This window comes from Ylistrum balloti, unplaced genomic scaffold, assembly GCF_031769215.1.
Source record: "Ylistrum balloti isolate Yb309-2 unplaced genomic scaffold, AGI_CSIRO_Ybal_v1 Utg370672, whole genome shotgun sequence".
NCBI lineage: Eukaryota > Metazoa > Mollusca > Bivalvia > Pectinida > Pectinidae > Ylistrum > Ylistrum balloti.
Window position 1 is genome coordinate 786,896 of NW_026782406.1, and position 21,617 is coordinate 808,512.

General features: G+C 35.2%; 1 protein-coding gene across 1 annotated transcript; it reads right to left on the bottom strand.

The window, feature by feature from the left end:
• Positions 1-586: 586 nt before the first annotated feature.
• On the bottom strand, positions 587-20,493 carry LOC132557456 (neprilysin-1-like). The gene is made up of 21 exons (XM_060221944.1): positions 20,420-20,493; positions 17,275-17,459; positions 16,299-16,334; positions 15,896-16,057; positions 15,669-15,752; positions 13,128-13,336; positions 11,987-12,166; positions 11,693-11,779; positions 9,116-9,255; positions 7,467-7,566; positions 6,933-7,061; positions 6,080-6,178; positions 5,463-5,540; positions 4,661-4,764; positions 3,854-3,912; positions 3,169-3,220; positions 2,644-2,711; positions 1,704-1,834; positions 1,211-1,372; positions 944-1,020; positions 587-686 (listed from the first exon to the last, which is right to left on the bottom strand). Exons 1-21 carry the CDS (start codon positions 20,491-20,493, stop codon positions 587-589), a joined length of 2,316 nt encoding a protein of 771 aa, XP_060077927.1.
• Between the last annotated feature and the right edge of the window lie 1,124 nt (positions 20,494-21,617).

Consider the following 21,617-nt stretch of genomic DNA (forward strand, 5'->3'; position numbering starts at 1 on the left):
CAAGAATTACATTTTTATAACTTTGATATTTAAAATGTTTATACATATATCTTATCGTAAGAATTAATAATCTTATTACAGCCTTATCAACGATGTATGATTCATGTTGTGGTAATAGCAGTGTTTTGACACATACAAGTATTGGTAACAAATTTAATATCGTGACAATGATATCAATTAAAATCATGGATTATAAATGACCGTTGTCATAGAATATTTCATGTCACCATAGTCGCCTTGAGAACATCATATCTATAATATGACTCAGTGTTGATATACATTGTAACACAGCCCAGTACTACCAGACAACTCAATGTTGATATACAAAGTAACATCCCAGTACTACTAGACGACTCAATGTTGATATACAATGGAACAGCCCCTTGCTACAAGACGACTCAATGTTGATATGCAATGTAACAGTCCATTTCTACCTTCCGACTCAATGTTGATATGTAATTTAATAGTCCAGGTGTAACAATCCAGAATTTAACAGTCCAGTACTACCGGGCGACTCAATGTTGATATAGATTGTAGCAGTCTGGTTCTACCAATCCTCTCAATGTTTTAATCCCGGCCTCAAGTTTTACCAAATGACGCACTTTTTCACTGGATTCTGAGGACTTCCAACTGGACAGTTGAACGCCTTTGCAAAATCTTCATTGTTTGACGTCGGACCATTTGCTCTGCAAAGTCAGATTTCATTAAAAGTTTATCATAAATTGTAAGTTTAGTAATAGATATACATACAAACCATATAAATTGTATTTTCATACGATCACATAAACATATTCTGTTCACTTCTTTGTACCACGTAGGAACAATTTCATAAGATATATTAAATGATCTGAGAATATCTAACACAATTTTGATAAATACAGATGAAGTGCGCGTGTAACTATCATAAGACAAATACAAAAACTGTTTTATTTCCGAAACATACCTTGATTTTACATCACTGTGTACATCAACCCGAATTCTGCGGAGTGCTTCTTCTGGTCTAATGATCCCGCACCACACCTAAAAAGTGGATAAAACAATTATTGATAAAATTCAAATCTGAACTGCAATGCATTCTCTGAAGTCTATTTTCGTCCCAACGGTTCGTGCTACAGATATGTATTTTGGTAAAGGATAAAAACTGCTATGGTTTGAAGGTATATTTAAATTGATATTTCTATTTTCACACTGAGACCATAAATATACTTACATGAGCTGCGTTAAGGAAGAAAAGCTGATTAGGAGTGTACTCTAGTCCTGGAAGTTTCGGTTCCTCTCCGTTCTCTTTGACCCACTTCCGGTACGCCCGGAAGCTTTCTTTTAGTCCGCCATTGTCAGCAATGTTTTCACCGAGTGTTAATCTACCGTTTAACTGTAAAAGACATGGCGGCAAACTTGTACACTGATATGTACTTAAATAATTCATTAAGGTATATACATCTCATCTCAGTTAAGTGAGCGGTAAATTGTGTATCTCTTCTATTATAGCACCGAAAAGATTTAACACAGAGTGCACAGGGTATACAAAAATACCAGTGAAATATATAAACAGGGATCGTATTTTATGTTTTCGAGATAATCGTATACCATGATAATTTCCCTAAAGTTGCGTGTGACAAAAAATAATGGTTGTATAACACTATAAGTAATAATATGGTCGAGACAATACAATGTTTAACAAGGTCATGGTATAATATTCTCACGTTTGTATTGGCTGCCTCCACTCTGTATCCACTGTATTGTTCCACCATACAATCCGCTTTGGTTTTAAATTGAGCGATGGAAGCATTTGTCCACCAGGCGTTTAGTTTTCCAGTTTTGTCATATCTTCTCCCTTTATAGAACAAGAAGTCGTACAAAGTGTTAGATATTCATGACCATTCCGATATGTTTTTAACTATGGTAACCTGTAGCCAGTCACACTTTCGTAGCAATATTATATATATATCTATAACGCAAAAAACAGTAGAGCTATGTAAAATCTTTATTCAATGAATCTTACTAGAGCGTTCGGTCGGTAGACCATACTTGGCACCTATGTAACAGAATGGGGCTGTAGTAAGTCGGTCGAGTGACCATCGATGGCACATAGGCCGGAGATTGAGGCCGGAATACAGCGGTCGAGTGAACATCGATGTCACCTAGAGTTCGGAAGGTAGATCATACTTGCCACCAATATATCGATTGAGAGACCATCGATGAGACCTAGGATCGGTCGGTTACCCATCGATGAAGATTCGAGGCTTACTTTTATGCAATTGTTTCAAAAAAATATTCGATGGGTCTCTTGCAATTCGCTCAGTGATTTACTGAGAGTATATTCTACGGCTGACTTATCATGGCCATGGATTATAAACCCGCTAAACAATTACAGTGAACGACTTCATCCCAAATGATAATTTTCGCATTATCATTTGAGTTGGATAAATGTAGATGAAACAAAAGAAGCTTATCTTTCCGGAACACTTGATGATACTCTCCCTTCAGTAGTGTCTTTTCACTTTTCATCATTTTAAGGCCATCACTATGATGTTAGTTATATACACGGGAAATATGTTTACAATTAGTTACTAATCTTAACCAGTGTGTGCTTTGTAACTATCCGATCGTCAGTGTTGTAAACAACAATGAAGTAATACGTACCATTGTCGTCAAATCCATGAGTGATTTCGTGACCTATAACGTAACCGATTCCTCCGTAGTTCAGGTATCTGGAAAGATAATTCCAGACCATATACACACATCAATGTATACAATTAAACTTTATTAAGATTTTTCTTGACGGAGACATCATCTGTTTCCTTGTTCTAGATACAAATTACTCATCACGATTTCTCTGTCATTGTCAAATGTATGGTAATATCGAGTGATAAGAATGAATGATGCTCAATGCAGGGATTTTAATGGAACAATATTTAGCATCCGATGTAAAATATTGTTAGTTATCATTATTTTACTGTTTCGCTAAATGTTTAAAGTAAAATTGTTTTTTTCTTTTTCATTGAAGTTCCGAAACAATGACGTTCTCTATCGATTTCATTTCCAATGTACCTCCTGTTCGCATTTACATTCCATCCTCTGTGACAGTGATAAATGTCTAACTTTTATAATATATATCAATATACTTCACATTACATATAAATTAAATAAGTAAAAAACCTCACTTACTGTGGATAATCTTTGTGATAAAATGGTGGCTGCAGAATTCCGGCAGGGAACGCTGTGACGTAGAAATAAATGCCGAGGTATATCTTAATCAGCAGTTTATGCCAATATCCTACTACATAACTTGAAAGTTTCAATCAATTAAGAAAGAAACTTGTATAAACCTTGCAGAAATCATGTTTATGTCGATATCAACAGTGATCTTTAAAATTTCTAAAATGACAACGTTATAACCTTTAGTTAATTGTTATGACTTTTTTCTATAAATAACTGAAATCATGAACTTTGACCTTCCGACACAAAATCAATTTAAGACATAATGCAGCCATCTATGCTGTTTAAGCTTGATAAGTGGTGCGGAAACTTTTTTATCTGATAAGAGAGTGTACATATACAAGACAATCTCCTGTACCTAAGTCTGGATTTTAAAATGTACTAGGCAATATGTATTTAGGTTTTAGGACGAAAGATCACCTGTATCAACAAGCAACCGACATCCGACGTCGACAAAGACTGTACAAAACAAGTGAATAGCACCTTCTGATAATTTAGAGTTAGATACAGTAGAGCCAAACAATGAATTAAACTGTAATATAGAGTTGTTTCGTCCTTCTAGGACTCTACAGTGATGCTAAGGGCCTAAACATTAATGTCAACTTTCTGTTGTTTCCTGACAAAAAGTACATACTTATCTGATTCCTGGGAGGATTGTAGAAGGCATTTACTGTAGCAGGATCAGTGTCCCAGCTGTATAATAAAGAGTAATAAAACCGGTTAACTTGATAAATGTTTTAAGATTACAAAGCAGAATAACCCTATCATTACAGTAGCTAACGATGTCACTTCTATGGGCTGTTAATGAAGGGAACATAACACCAAGATTGAATGAAGAAGTGTTGCGTAGCATTTGCCATAACAGTACATTGATTTAAATGAACAGAACTGGAGCAATAAAAAAGTCTATTTCTTCACCAACATCAAAATAAAAACAAGAGGAAAGCACCAACATGTTAACACAATCACAATCAAAACCAAAATTCAATAAAACGAGTGCAAAATATGAACAAAATAAAAAATGCATGGAAAGAGTCTTGAAAAAGAATGAGAATAAAACACCAGGAGTTCCAGAAGAGTAAGCGTCTTCTGCTTCATCGACGACACCCAGCATGTAAATTTTGATCAATCCAAACAATGTCACGTTCTCAAATTGAGGAATATGACTAATACCAAGAACAATCTGACGATGAAATCATGATAATTATAATAATAAAAATTAAAGAAATATGATTCTGTTTGATTTGGTAGTAATTTTTAACAAAAGGTAAAGTTTTGCCCCTTTGTCTCATACATTGTATGACGCTCAGCATATTAGACATTTACGAGGCGCTTTTTCATTTATCACGTGACATCACAAGGGTCATCCAAATAAGGAACAGATACGCTATTTGAATACATGGTATAATCAATAAAGTCTTTAGTATGATCTAAAACGTACATTTGTCTGTCAACGTTCTTTCTCAGCTTGCGGAGGCTATAGTACGCACCGTTCATCCTAGAGTTTAATGTGTTGTTGAAATAAGCATTGACAATCACTGTGTGCTGAAAAGTAACAAGACAATTAATTCTTTGCAGAGGCAACTTTGCAAAGCGAGCATCTGACAGCAATTTTCAACAAGCAAGTTGGAGGCAGACTTATTAAGGATATAGGTTAAAAGGTTGACGTATATGTTTTTAAATGTTGAAACTGCGGTATAAGTAATTAAGATTAAGAGTCATGTTTGCATTAAATACAACATTAGTCGTCACAAATGACCAGAAGACAGTTCAAAAGGCAATACAAGATATATTTACTGAAATGATTAATTATGACATGTAATATACAAATACTTCATTACATGATGGCCATTTACATAAGCGATTATATCTGTGTAATATGTTCTCATGTAATATGTCACCTATTGTGACGTCTGCATCAGAAAATAAATTAAAGTCATATATTAGCAGCTTATATTATCACTTATAGAGACGGAAAAAGCACCAAGTGTGACATGGATAAGCGCGTTTCCAGCAATATTTGCCAGAATCGTTTGTCCGATCCAGTGATAAAGAGGATATCTCATTCCTTTCGCTGTCATAGTATACTCAAACATATCTTTTCATTTGCGCACACCATAGGCTCACTTTCATGAAAAATTCTCTGAGACTAACTTCAAAAATCACACATATAACGGACACTCTTGTAAGATCCTTTAAACAGGTGTATTAAAATTAAACATTACGTTTTACTTCTTACTTACATTCTCGTAGCGTTTGTCTAGAAAGCTATCATCCATGACATCATCCGGGTAACCAATCCGGGGCTCAATGGCCTTCAACTGTTAAATAGGAATGTGCCACATTACCAATTTATTATTTGAAACCTTATTCACAAAACCTTCTTCCACGCACTCTACTCCTTTGTTTCAAATTTTCATACCAGCAAGATTCAAATGTGATGTTAATGGATCTTTTTCAAATAGCTGCTATAGCACTACACAATAATTGTCGTAATTGTTCAATATTAATATGTTACGCCATTGGCATAACAATTATAAAAAAACGTTTTCCAATACTGTAAAAAAGACGTTAAATGAATAGCACCTTTTAATATGAATTTTGTGTTAGAGTAAATCAAAGAAAGGAATAAAATAAAAAATTAACCATTCAGATAAAGCATGAAAGAAGTTTTCATTATTAATTTTGATAGATAATAACTTTTTTTTCGAATGTCTATGCGACAGGCTTTTCTTAATATCAACAAACAGTAACTAGCAAATGGCTTCCACATAGATTAAACATAGTGTTAAGAAAACCATTACAGTGCCATGTCGGCATTGTTGCTGTTAATTTTTAATTTTCTTATCTATAACATTACCTTATCGATAGCCACGACTTTGGTGGCATCGTCCATCCAGTCATTCTCGGACAACAGACCTTTCATAGCGGAACGAAGATTTGATATCATCTGTAACGCCTGTGATTCACAATTCACAATGTTATACATAGGATTAGGCTTTTTCACATGATTTGTTAAATTATCTTATTATACCAGGTAATATTCTTGCGTATTATCTAATGCACTGTATATCTATTGTGACGTCAGGATTAAAATAATGAAATGACGTCACATATTCGCTTATAATATTGTTAGCTCAGGCTTGGAAATTTATCGCAATTTCTAGATATAAAAATGATATTGAATTTCATTTTCTGATATTAGATATATTAAACGGTTATTAAGGACATAGCAAAATTGAATATATATATATTTACATAAAAAACTAATACAAAATCAATTCAAATAATCCAAACAAACAAATTGCTCCAAATTAAAGTATATTTACAAACATGCGGTAAACCAAAAGCATCAAGTTACATTTTTTAATGAGAATAATTAAGATTTCCTGTGAATAAGACTTATTTTAAACATTGCTTATATAGCCCGGAACAAATCGAAACTGTTTGAGATCTCAGCCATTTAACCTGTAAACATTAACGAAGGACACATTCACTTACTGTGATTTTATATCATACCAAGATCTTTATAAAATTGTTAATATCATCTTCTACTGACAAAAAATAGATACAATTGTTCGTATCTGTTACAATTTTACACATTTGTAATTCATTACAGAAGGGGAAAATAGTGGTAAAAAATGGCATGAAAAAATAAACTCCTTGGTTTCAAGTATTCCGACACAATACTTGAGTGAAATAAATTTGCTTACATCCTGTTTGGCCTCCTGGTCGAATGCTTCTTTAACAAATAGCTTTCCTACAGCCAGTCCAAATACGTCATTAGCGACCCCAGTACAGGCGTGCCACCTCGGCTCAGAAGTCTTTGATCCTTTCAGAACCTATGTTAGATTCCAATAATACACTAAAGAGTTTCATATGTACCAGCAGGTGAGCATAAACAAACATTATAGATAATTAGGGCCTTCGGAATGGACGAGCCTCCAAACCCAGCCATCTAACACTTGAAGATACACATGAGCGCCCAAGTAGGTTTTAAAGTAAGGAAATGGCTTTCCGAATATTCTGATTTCTGTGTTTTATTTATACGAGTTTTAAGATAATTCTGACATCCTGAATACTCTTGACCTAAGCTAGGGCGTTGAAAATTTGGTGCGTTTAACATCTTTTTTGAAATAAACTCAATCCTTTCAGTAAATAATGTCTCAAGAATCCACGTTCATAATGTACAAAACTTTCACTTCATGATATAAAGTAACCATATTTGATAAAAAAAAAAAACGTACCCCATAGTAATCCTGTCGCAGTGCCCGGATGTTAGCTGGAAGCGAGAGGGTCATTCTTGTCAAACTGATCCACACCACATAATTTGCCAGCACTCGTTCTCTGTGTTAAAAGGATATACTGAGAAATTAGATCTAATTCGTTACCTTCTAGGCTTTAAATGTAAGTCCTTAACATCACTGACGGGCCCCTAAAGGACGAAACAACAGTATGATGCAGTGTTATCCATTATTTAGCTCCACTGTATATAATTCCGAATTGGTATGAAAAGATGTTATTAACATGCAAGTCTTTTGTACAAGCTTCATCATACTCCCCATATCGATAGAATTGTGAAATTAAGAATATACCCGATCGACTGCTAAATCAAAACATTTCTCCAACCAGCCCAAACAGGCTATTACATTGTAGTGATTAATGAAGATTGTGTTCAAAATCCTGGGGCCCATTTATATCTACAACATCCACCACTTATCCCAAAAATACATGTTAACGAAATGTTAGCAGAACCTTAATTTATACATAAATTCGATATAACCAGGAAAACATTTCAACAAAGGATATATGAAAGAAAACAAAAGACTCGTGCGAAAATAAAATTACTACTAACCACTATACAAAGTACTAGCGACATTTCTCTTTAAATGAAGGCTGAACCGTTAGAAAACATAAAGATATAGACCAAAACGATTTATGTCTCAAACGTATTTGTGATAGGGAGCAACGGAATACATGAATATATAGACGCTGTTTATGAAATACCATGAACGACAAGCGTAGTCTAAGGCCACACTGTTCGAGCGTGGAACACGTAGTCTACGGCCACACTGTTCGAGCGTGGAACACGTGGTCTACGGCCACACTGTTCGAGTATGGAACACGTATCTACGGCCACACTGTTCAAGCGTGGAACACGTATCTACGGCCACACTGTTCGAGCGTGGAACACGGCCACACTGTTCGAGCGTACGGCCACTGTTCGAGCGTGGAAACGTCGAGCGTGGAACACGTGGTCTACGGCCACACTGTTCGAGCGTGGAACACGTATCTACGGCCACACTGTTCAAGCGTGGAACACGTATCTACGGCCACACTGTTCGAGCGTGGAACACGTGGTCTACGACAACATTGTTCGAGTATGGAACACGTGGTCTACGGCCACACTGTTCGAGCGTGGAACACGTATCTACGGCCACACTGTTCAAGCGTGGAACACGTATCTACGGCCACACTGTTCGAGCGTGGAACACGTGGTCTACGGCCACACTGTTCGAGCGTGGAACACGTATCTACGGCCACACTGTTCAAGCGTGGAACACGTATACGGCCAACACGTATCTACGGCCACACTGTTCGAGCGTGGAACACTGTCGTGGAACACGTGGTCTACGGCCACACTGCACGGCCACACTGTTCAAGCGTGGAACACGTATCTACGGCCACACTGTTCGAGCGTGGAACACGTGGTCTACGGCCACACTGTTCGAGTATGGAACACGTCCTGTCGTAGCAGCTCGTGACGCACCATTGCACAACACCTTCGGGGCGAGTTGACATGAGACCTTTACTAGAGGAAGATCAGCTCATCATCTTATAATCACAGCAGTATCAGCATTCTGAAAAATGTTTCTGTATAACAGGTTGTACTTACTTGTTCGGTGTTCCGTTGATCATGGTGAAAATTTTACTTAGATAGTCAGGATTTTCCACAATAACATTTTCTGACTCGGTTACTGAGTATCCAATTTTTTCGTCGCCCAACACTCCGTTAAAATAGGTCATCCACTGAAACTGTAACAAATCCGGAAGTGAACTTCTGACATCTGACAAGGCAGATTATCTTACCCAATCGTACACGTGTATTATTAACAACATCAACATGACAAAATAGATGGCGGCATATTTCTCCAGAAGGATCAGTGATTACTGCTGTAATGACAGGTAAAAATGTCATTATGAGTGATTTGACGCTCCCGATGAAATCAAACCGATTTCTCTTTTAAGTAAATTTGATTTTTCATTCACTGGATCTATATATGGTCTCAAAATCACATCCGCTTGTCAACTTCATGGACCTGGTACTAGTTGGTGAGAGGATACGGACAGTGCGAGTCTGTGCCTGCCTTCATCTAACGAGACATTCCGACTTATTCTTGAAACAATTATAAATTTCTTTTCCTTTATAAATGCTAACTGACGGAAGTGTTTTCTTTTCCTAAAATATTCTAGATTCTTTCTTTCTTTCAGAATACTTTATTGTCATGGTGGTATTGACAGTAGGAATTGGGCAACAGGCAGAGCCTATGAAAGCCCTCTCCTTACAGTGCATAAACAAGTATACAGTCACATCAATCAAAATTAGAGATAACAGATAATAAAAATATTAGGAATAAGAATGTAGAAGATAGATTCAAATGGATGATTATATAACCGAAATGCAAAATAGGCATCACCATCGTTTGTATTATTGAGTTCCAGAACAGTAACATAAACTAAAAAATACAAATTAGGTATCACAAGATATTACAAGACTGGGTCAAAATATGTCCATTTGTGGTGGGACAGGCTGCAGGTTCAAACAGTCCATTTGCACATAATCCTGAGCTGAGTCCCTAAAATGGACAGGCGGACCCACACTTGAGACATCAAATATAAATGAGAGATAGAAAAGATAGAAGTATATAGAATGGGATGTACATTTGCTAAAGTAGGCGACCAGTGTCAGTTATGAATCTCTGAACTATATCAAGAATAAATTTATTCATGTTTGCATCAAGTATAGGAGAACCTTTGAGAAATGTATCAATTGTAGGAGGTAAAGAATCACTAAGGTCAGAAAGGGAATTAAAGAGGAGTTGTCTCTGGTTAGTAAAGACGGGACAGTGGAAAAAGAAGTGGGTACAATCTTCAACTGGGTGGCCACAGTTACAGGCAGGGTTAACTTTAAGGTGGGAATTGAATAAATCAAAATTCAGATTACTTGCAGAGTTTCTTAGTTGACATAAAATTATGTTAGCTTTTCTTTGTCCTTTATATTTGAAAGTATCATTTCAGTGGAAAGGAGGAATGGTAGCTTGCTGTGATAAAAAAAGATTTTTTATCGCATAAATAGAAGTTAATGAGGGATACAGACAAGATGGGCCATTCCATTCATTCATGAGTTTTGGAAAGAAGCTAGTGCTATATTGACAAGTTCTTGTATGGGGCACATCAAACAATCTATTGTGTCGAAGTGGATAAGGAGCATTATTATTGTTTATAAAAGGTTGGATAGAGTCAAATACATGAGGAGGGCATCTGTTATTTAAAATCTTTAAAAAATGGATATTTTGATGTAAGTGTCTTCTTTTAGCTAAGGGTATTAATCCAGACTCATTATATAGAATTGCATGACTGGTGCCCCGTCTTAGGCCAGTAATAATGTGAATTGCCTCTAGTTGAATTGATTCTAAGATGTTGCATTCCCTGTCTGTGCAATTAGCCCAAATTCTAGATTCTGATGTTGCACTCTTACTTTATTTAGTATTGTGTTATTTAATACCATCCTATAATTCACTGATCATTTGATTGATGTATCTCTATACTTATATATATATTCCATAGGTTGTGCCAGCTGCCAAATTCATTCTAACATCAATATTTTGACAATAAACAATTGTATGATGAAATTAACAAAACAAAGGTAAATACGTATTTGTCTTTCACTGAACATGTTTACTGAGTTAGTATAGGCTGTTCTACAGAATATACTGGACAGATATCACTATCCATTGTTACCTACCTGTGGGTACCTCTGTTTCAGCGTCGTCACAGTCATTTTGTTATAAAGTCTAGATTGTTCTACAGAATGTACTGGACATTGTTACCTACCTGTGGGTACCTCTGTTTCAGCGTCGTCACAGTCATTTTGTTATAAAGTCTAGATTGTTCTACAGAATGTACTGGACATTGTTACATACCTGTGGGTACCTCTGTTTCAGCGTCGTCACCGTCATTTTGTTATAAAATCTAGATTATACAGAACAGGTATTACTATCCATTGTTACCTACCTATGGGTACCTCTGTTTCAGCGTCGCCACAGTCATTTTGTTATAAAGTCTAGATTGTTCTACAGAATGTACTGGACATTGTTACCTACCTGTGGGTACCTCTGTTTCAGCGTCGTCACAGTCATTTTGTTATAAAGTCTAGATTGTTCTACAGAATGTACTGGACATGGTTACCTACCTGTGGGTACCTCTGTTTCAGCGTCGCCACAGTCATTTTGTTATAAAGTTTATCTGCATTTCTTCTCTGGTCGGATGGCATGGTCAACTGGAGTTTGAACCAGATATCAATTTATTATTTTTAATAGCATCACATTATTAATTTATAAACATTACAAATGTTATTAATAGTCATATTTTGATAAATAAATCAATGGAATAAACAATCAAACACGTGATGTTTACTCGATCACAACAAACAGATGTATGATAATAGACTGGCTTCGTTCAAATTTATTATCTACTAATAACGTACGTTAGCAATCTTTATTTCAAAATCCACCATCTCTTTCATTTGTTGTTCTGCCACAGTGGGATCAGCACCGAATGCCTTAGCTAATTCTACAGCATATTTCTCATACGCTTTCAACATTTTGTCATCGCGGCCATTTAAAAAGTATTTCCGGTCAGGCATGCCGAGTGATGGCTGGTCGATCTGTTCACAAGAAAATGAAACAAACTTAATTAATAAAAACTGTTTACTTTTATATGTATATCATCATTTCCCGTAAGATTAGTTTCAATTCAGAAACATTTTTAATCCAATGATCTTAATGCACAGAATTTGGGCAACAAGAAAAATCCGTGGATGCCATCTCCTCAGAAAATTAAAGTTTACCCATCAACTTAGTTATAGAAGTACATAAAGATGAATCTGGGTATCTACTTAGCAATTAGGATACAGTATGTAATTATGTAATATGGAAGATGGACAATGAAAATATTACTACTTTACAAATTGACCATCATTCTACACATTCTCAAAAATTATAACACTACCACACAAATATCATTTAGTTTCTCTGGTTTGGTCCGTAGATCAGAACAGACAAGCTGGTTATAAAATTCACCGATCTATGTCGATCTATGCTAGACAGTTGATAATAGACCAAGATTTGTGGCAACAGGGATAGAAAAGAAATTATCGAATAGATCTGTATTACTGATGAATCTCTGAACTAATTCTAGAGTAGATATTCAGGTGTTTTCATCAGGACCAGGATATGTCAAAATATCGAATGGTATGGACAGTATGGGGAGCATCACCAAGAGCGGAAATGGGGTTAAAAGACATGTATTTCTTATACATAAACTTACACATGTATTTCTTATACATAACATTACATCTGTATTTCTTATACATAAAGTTACATAGTATTTCTTATACATAAAGATACATAGTATTTCTTATACATAAAGTTACATAGTATTTCTTATACATAAAGTTACATAGTATTTCTTATACATAAAGTTACATAGTATTTCTTATACATAAAGTTACATAGTATTTCTTATACATAAAGTTACATAGTATTTCTTATACATAAAGTTACATATGTATAACGGTATGATATTGTATATTTATTTACATACTGTTATGTACTGTGTATACTTACATACATTATGTTATGTTCAATATCTTTAGAGTCGTCGTACACATACATATCCAGAACAGGCCTGTTACTGTACTTTCTCGTCCGTTTTAGAAGCTCTTCCAGGCCGAGTGACCTTGGCTGACCCCCGGCTGAGTTCTCAAGAACGGGCCAACCTCCCAGCTCATTGATAAATTTTATTCCGTCTGTGATTCCTTGAGAATCTATTGTCTCTATAAAAAAATAAAATTTCATCGTTGTACGTAATAGCCATGCAAGTTTTATTCTTCCATGAAAGATTTTAATTCTTCCAGAAACTAAATTAATTTTCTGCAATTTTTTCCGGGTTTGTATCATTGTAAAGCGAACACGTCGTTAAAACTTGCTAAATAGAAATGTAACTATAGTTCCTGATTAACCGTTCAGTTAACACCGTCATTATCAGTCCCCAGGGTAGATGTTAACATTCTTTGTCTAAAAATAGAAGGAATTCTTGTTGACATGGTGACGGTATGAATTGTCGTTCAGTCACTCATTCTATTGCTGTAGTTTACCTGTGTAGGATTTAGAACAATGTACACCTGAATTGATGTTGTTTGACCTAATAGAACGGCCAAGATCTACATGTAGTTTAATCAAGATTGATGATATTCGTTTCGTATTTGCAGTCTCACTTTGTACACTTCAACAGTAAAATTCGTTATACGTCAGAGAGGTGAAATAGACCTTATAAAGCGAGGACAGAACATCACAATACAGGAGCTACATTAATGAGAACGCACGTTTTTTCACAGAGACACATTTACACACATGTTGTAATGTTGTAGTAGGCCTGATAAAATAAACCTATTTATTTCTAGTTACAACAACTGACCTTTCAGTTTTCATGAATTAAATACAAGGGAGTGAAGCGCCACAATAGTAGCAATATCCTTCGTCTGTGAAAAATCAGACTTGATTAAATCGCCAAGTATCGATTCCGTGATGGACTATCGGTCCAAATAATGACAACAATACAGTCCCCCCCCCCCCCCCCCCCCCCCCCCCCCCATCCGACCTTTTGAAAATAGTTTGTTTCCTAAACTACGTGAAGACATGATGTAACAAATGATAAACAAAGCGATAGAGTCCATTTTAATCTTATGTAGTAAACTATGAATGTCGATGACGTCAACATAATGATATAAAACAAGGAAAGTTAAAACAGGTGTTATGTTGAATTGTACAGGGCTTAATCCAAATATCGACGTTTTCTTGCGAATTCTTGTCTGTGTAAAAATTGAAACTGGGAGTTCGTAACTTTTTATATTTTGAGTAAATAGAGAACGGTGTCCATTATATCGCGTCCAAGCCGAATTACCGTTATAGACTTCTTGGTAACTTTTTTGTTAACAATTTAGGCCCTTGAGGTTAGAGGTAGTAGACACAGTTTGTTGGTCTTAAGTATTCAAGTTTTGCTGTGACCTACATGCCACGTTTTAATTAATTCGAATAATGGCACGGTTCAGACTATACACATGTACTGGACGTTCTTCTAAAGTTATCAGACATCTTATTATTAAAATTACGAAATTACGCCTGTTAGAGTTCACAATTTAGGTCCTTAGGGTCGTGGCAGGTCCTTAAGGGACAGTGTGGCTATGTCGTGCAGTTGTATTCATTGTTCAAGAAAATACCATCATGACAACACAATCATAATTCAAACTCAAATTCCAAGTAAGTAATGTCACGTTCTCAAATGAGAACAAGGTAAACAACAACGGAACCAACAAGCAAACTAACGAACACCAAATACGTCCTGCTTCATATTTCACAAAGAAATAGAATATTTCTCAATGAGATCACTATGGCAACCATAAAATTTTCCCATAATTTTCATAAACCTGCATCTTTTGAACCTTTGTGTTACGAGTATGTCATTCAATTGACGATTTCTTGCACGAAAATCGTTATAATGGGAACAGGCCTTTGAATATCGAATCACCTGTGACATGTAAATACCGTAGGTTGAAGATGCAGGGACATTGTTATCCAGATATGGAAAATTCATGGCAGGGAAACTGAAATCGTCATGTTGATGAAAAGTTGATCATGTTGGTATCGCATTCTAAAATTACATTATTAGCTGTTTTTCACTTGTGTGTCTTTTGTACAATCTCTGTAACACTGAAGTGACTGTAGTACTAATCTATGTTGATTTTCAGACATGTTTATCAAGATAAGTCAAGACCATTACGTCAGCATCTGCGATAGTTTAACTTGACCCGTTTTAATTAAGGAAGAAATGCCTTTCTGAAAGGTCACGCCGTAATTCTCACAGAAATTACAAATATTTTTACGGTGCCTGGACAAATGACACCTTGGACACAGTCAATTTGTGTTTTTTTTCCTGATCGTGTTAGATATATGTTTACAATTTGTTTGTGTTTCACCTGTTAAAATCAAACCGTCTTTAAGTATTTCTCAGTCGCTTATCAACTATCGGTCCTTCAGCATCGTAAGAAGATGGTAGCCATGTATAGTCTGTATTAAATAACGTATTTAAGTGGAAAGGGAGATAATTACCTTCATCTACACAGGACTGGTATGTATGCTTTGCCTTCTTTATGGACTCCGGGTCCTCAATCGTCACTTTCGCCTCCAACAGATCTGGAAGTATAATCGATTCGGCAAATTGTCAATACCATAGACAATACCTATTCCCGGGAAAGTATAGACATACATACACAAAACAAAGGTGTTACATGTTTATTGTGTCTTTGTTACCTTGGTTACCTCGATAAGAATCTTACATTTCAGCGTAACCTTTACATCCTCTCGGACTTGGTAGAACGTGCCAAATACGGACTCATCTGGTTTCAGCACGTGACGTTTCGCCCAGCGTCCGCAGGCAAATTGGTGGAAGTTTTCACATGGATCGGCTGTCACGTCGATAGAGTTCGCCATTTCAGCCGCTGAAAATGACGAAGAGTACTTCAAACGCAACTGTAATGAATGATGTTTTAGGTTGTTATCAGTGATATACATCCCACGTCAAATGTTTGTTACTTTGTCAGAAATGCCATGTTGTAATTAAATGGAAGGAGGCATCCAAAGGTTACTAAACCTCGCTTACTTGGAAAGATTTATTTGAGAATGTGAACAGCACACTGTTTAACTGTTGAAGGATGCTGTGGTTATTGGTAGAGTATTTACCTGCTCGAGCACAGTCGGCTGTGAGACACCGGTACACTGTAAATAAAAATGACAGTAAATATACCAGGTTTAATAATATAAATACACCTCTTTACTGAATGAATTTCTAAAATTATCCTCCTATCAAAATATGGGATTTGTAATAAATCAAAAATGTGTATTTATGATTTTCATGTATAGAAAACGCAGTTTGACAGATGGAGAAAATATACATTCTAAAACTTCACTCGAATATGTAAATATGAGTGAACAGGAGTTTCCAGTAAGACACACATCGATTAATATGAATTGATCTTTAATTTGGTTCCGTAATATTTTATCTCATATATAACTCTTCAAAGTATCTCCTCCATATTATATAAAAGATAGAGGTAAAACAACAAATAGTTTATTTATTTATGGTGTTTCTTTCACTCGACTCATTTTTTTTTAATAAACCAAAATTACAGCTTTAGAATATTTTTTTTTTTTTATTTATTTATTCATTTTTTTTTTTTTTTGTGGAAGAAAAACCACAAGTTTGAATGACCTGTCCTTACTTCGCTACAAGAGCTATTCCAACTATGATATGGCCTGCACTGCACCAAAGTGTTTGTTACCTACATCAGTTAAGAAGTAGTTATATGAACTAGGGTAAAATGCCGCCAATTAATGTGCAAACTGACAGTTAGTCATATACAAAGTAAGGTGGAAAAGATTTATTACGAAACAAATTGGTTTTATTATCTCAAAAACAATAAATTGAAATAAATCCGTATGAAAATAATTATTACAAAAACAATTGTGAAATACTTATTTATCAAATTTCGCGAGTGTATGGATCGTTCTTCAGGTCAAAGTTCACCGTATCTGCCAATCAAAGCGTTTTTACAATAGTTGTAATTATTGATAGATGCCTTGTGGACTCACTAACACTCACCTACCACCTTTTTTTTTAGAAAGAAACATGAACACCAACAATATTTGTATGTATTACCTTTTCCAGACTGTTGATTTCCTTGTCCCAATTGCTTTTCTTGTACAGCATCATCAGCGTCATCTATCTTCTTGGCAGATATGACGGCAAGGGCGATAACTAGTGCCAGAATCACTACTAGACAAAGGACAAGCCCTAGCAGGATACCACGTGACGCCGTACTGCTGTGTTTGGGATCCTTCATGCTGGAAGGTAAAATACTTCTAGATTATAATGGTCGTTCTTTTAAGGAGCAATAGTCTATTTTGTTTCTTTCGTAGATTTATAAAGGGAAGAAACCTCGTGCAAATGAAGTGACCTGCAAAGCAACAAAATGGACAAATTTTTTATCACATTAACTATATTAAGACTCCCGCCACTCTAATTGTGGTTCAACATTTAGTACAATGTTGTGTCACTGTGTTACATTGTTGTAGTTATCTCACATATTGGCACGAAACAGTTACTAGCTTCAATCACCAGGCAACAAACAATATAGTTCATCAACGCGATTAATCATTAAACATGTTATATAAATAAGATGAAAGCATTTTAAAATTTCACTTTCATTTTTACAGAAACATGCAATAAGATTTTCATGAGCCACTTTCAAAAATATTCTTTATTACAGGTAGTATACGCAGTTTATGATGTGGTCCCACCTCAAGCGAATCACATCAAGTCGTCAGATGTACTGTTTTGAAATTAAAAACACATTGATAAAGGTGATTTTTAATGTGTTCTGTCCGCTGAAACAAGATGACAAGAAAGCCTACTGGGTTAGGATCTTGGATGGCTTTAATTCATTGACAGGAAGCGATCAGCCAAAACAGTCACAACAGTTTTAAGATCAGACAAAAAGCTAAAAGGCACACATTACAGTAGCCCGAAGAGTTCTGACAACCTATCTACGGTTTTATATTGGTCGATAGTCAGGGTTCTACCTCACACAAAACCACCAAGAACTAGCGACCCTTGCTAGGGTCAGTATTCAGGCAATGCTTCACACACTTCACAACAGTGCTATAAATCGAACATTGATGGAAAGATAATTTATTTTTCTATTGATATGTATATGTTGTAAACCAAGTATTTTCAATCATTTTCCTCTACAACTTAAAGCATATTTACAATGGCCGCCACTATACTCAAATACTCCTTTATATTATATATATATATATTATATATATTGTGTGTGTAATTCGTGGTTTATATCAAAAACATTTTTACTCTGACTATATATATACATGTATTTATTAAAATCTTTACAGTAAAATATCTTAATACTAATGAACAGTTGGTCATTACGAGTTGAACCGACATGTACCAGAGTGTGACACAGACATTTCTCGGCGATCACATATTTAAGCTCAGTGAGTATAGTAGAAAAACTTGAGTCAACATCTTTCATACAACAGCTTAACATGGTATTTCGCTCCGTATAAAGGGCCATCAGCGTCTATCGTCCGAATTTATCTCTGATACTGGTATATCGTGTGTTATTTATTAAAAAATGAGAAGAAATGGCGATATTGTAACACACGAGAAATTGGTGACGACTTTCATTACCTACTTAAATGTCCATCATTATCAGACTACAGAATCCGACACATAGATACTGTAGGAAGAGACATAAAGCAATTAAATTCAATAAATTAATTAATGCTACTTATTTTAAAAAATTAAGAAACTTTGTATTTTTCGACAGATGTGGGATCGCACAACGTTGTACCATGTGCGCACAATATCTGCACGATTTGCGCACGATAGGAAAATTAGACGAACTAAGCTATAGCACATTTGTGCGCACGTTGTGCGATTCTATCGTGGTTGATATAAATTTAGAAATGACTTATAAATAAGTATGGAATAGGGTTTATTTTTTTCCTAAATTTATAAGAATACAACGAAGTATATTTCCTAATTAAGCCATTAATATATAGGTCGGACACTTGTAGATATATCAGATACACACTTCATAGCTAAATACACTTGTAATTTGGATTGTTTACAAAGAGCCAAAAGTGACCAGGCTTAGTGTCCGGACACACATTATATATACATTATATATGTAAACATTAAATTATCTTTATGTTACAGCAATGAATCCTGTAAAAGTTCATACCGTCAGAAATTCTAGTGTTATTACTTCTTTATTTTTCTCATTTTTTCATACATTTCTTTAACAAAATGCTCTGGTAAATCGTAAGCGTTGATATTTTATCTATTTATGTTTTAACTTATTCATATTTATTTATATTTGTATATAAGTTTGAGAAATTATTTTGTCTTATATATATAGTTGAAAAAAAATCAAATCAACAGTTGATTTGATTATTTTCAACTAGTTAATCGATACACAAAGCTTCTTTAAGTTACATCTCTCTCTCTCTATATATATAGAGAGAGAGAGATTATGACTAGTAGATAATTTGAATTATTCATTTACTTAACTATGTAAACTCTGTAAGATACACAAATTTTTCTCAAAACAGGATGACTTTTGTTCATCAAACATTCTTCGTTCTTTTTTAATTCTAATAATCACTGCAAGTTTGTAACAATTCAGCCATGAAGTTCATCAGATTTTACATCAGAATAAAATTGAGGTCATTGAAACAGGATACAGATAAAGACATAAGACAGACCACAGATAATAATCACAGGTAACTATAGGACACCGCTTATTACCTGTATTGGAGAAGATCACCTGTATCAGGTTTTCATCACTAGTAGTTTTCCTGTAGTCTAAAACTTAATTGTTCACCTTGTACACCACTGGTGTGTCTAGGTACTACGTAAATCTACACTGTATGGTATAACATGTGGTAGGTATGGCCTCCATCTTCTAATAGTCGTGAAAATAGTTCTACTGAGCTGAAGTTACTTGTTTAAAACACGACTTTACATAAAAATTCTTGTATATTACATCAATGTACTGTACACTTACCACAGGACATGCTTTGTATAAACCATCGATAAGATTTCGACAGATCAACAAAATCTTAATTAACACAGTATTGGAAACCATCATAGCACAAATTGTAAAACATTTACAGCGCGACCCTGAGAACAATAACAGGTAAAAATCTGTTAGTTCAAAATGGTAAGTTTTATTTTCATTTGTTTTATTTTAAACGTCACGTGATTTTTTTGCTGTACATACCTTACATCAACGTCAGTGATTGACAGGGAATTCTGGGAGTTCGATAGTCTTTCCTTACTAACACTCCTCGACATTGTTTCTTGACCAGTTCCAAAAGGTTTAGCAATAGCTTGACCAGCACGTTACGTTGTCCAGTCTAAAACAATACAAATACTCGGCTACAGAGAGAGTGAACAGATGGATCGGGGTTAATCTTGTTATGTGGGAGTAGTCTATGACGACGGGACCAAGCATCGTTTGCCATTTGCGTTCATAGAAAGACATTCGATTCTTTTTTTATTCGTCTTTTGTGTTCTCTACGACTCATGTTCTGTGTGTTGTATAACTCTGATAATAACTTGATACGAGATCAACCATCAAGACCCTCAGGAATCAATATGTGATTTTATTACGGCTGGTGGATGAGATGTGTTGATGACAGGTGATTCTGAAGCCTTACCAAATTGATGTAGTGTCGATAGCTTCATTAGACTCCGGTTTCAGTTCGACCGTCACCTACGCAGCGCGTGCTCATCAAGAAAAATCTTGACGTTGCTATCTCTACAGTATTCTTATTCTACAATGACTTAATTCAATAGACGCTCGATCGATTTTTGGTTTGGAAAAAAAGTTGCTGTTTTTCAGTTCGAAACTATTCGCCTAATTGTTCACATTCCAATAACGGATTAGATCAAATGTACTTACGTTATTGTATCGTCGCATAGCTTTGTCACGTGTTGTCATGGTAACTTTTCTTACTCCAGGTTACGTCACGTTTTGTCATATTAAATCTTATTACTCTCCATTAAATTATAACCATTGTAATAAATATTTATGTGCCTACCGTCATAAATTGTCATATTTGCCATTATCAGCCATTATATCACGTATTGTCATATTTGATCTGATCACTCATTACGTCATGTAATGTCATATTTGATTTTTTCATCCATTACATCATGTATTGTCATATTTGATCTGATCATTCATTACGTCATGTACTGTCATAGTTATTGATCTTATCATACATTACGTCATGTGTTGTCATAGTTATTGATCTTGTTATCCGTTACGTCATGTGTTGTCATAGTTATTGATCTTGTTATCCATTACGTCATGTGTTGTCATAGTTATTGATCTTGTTATCCATTACGTCATGTGTTGTCATAGTTATTGATCTTGTTATCCATTACGTCATGTGTTGTCATAGTAATAGATC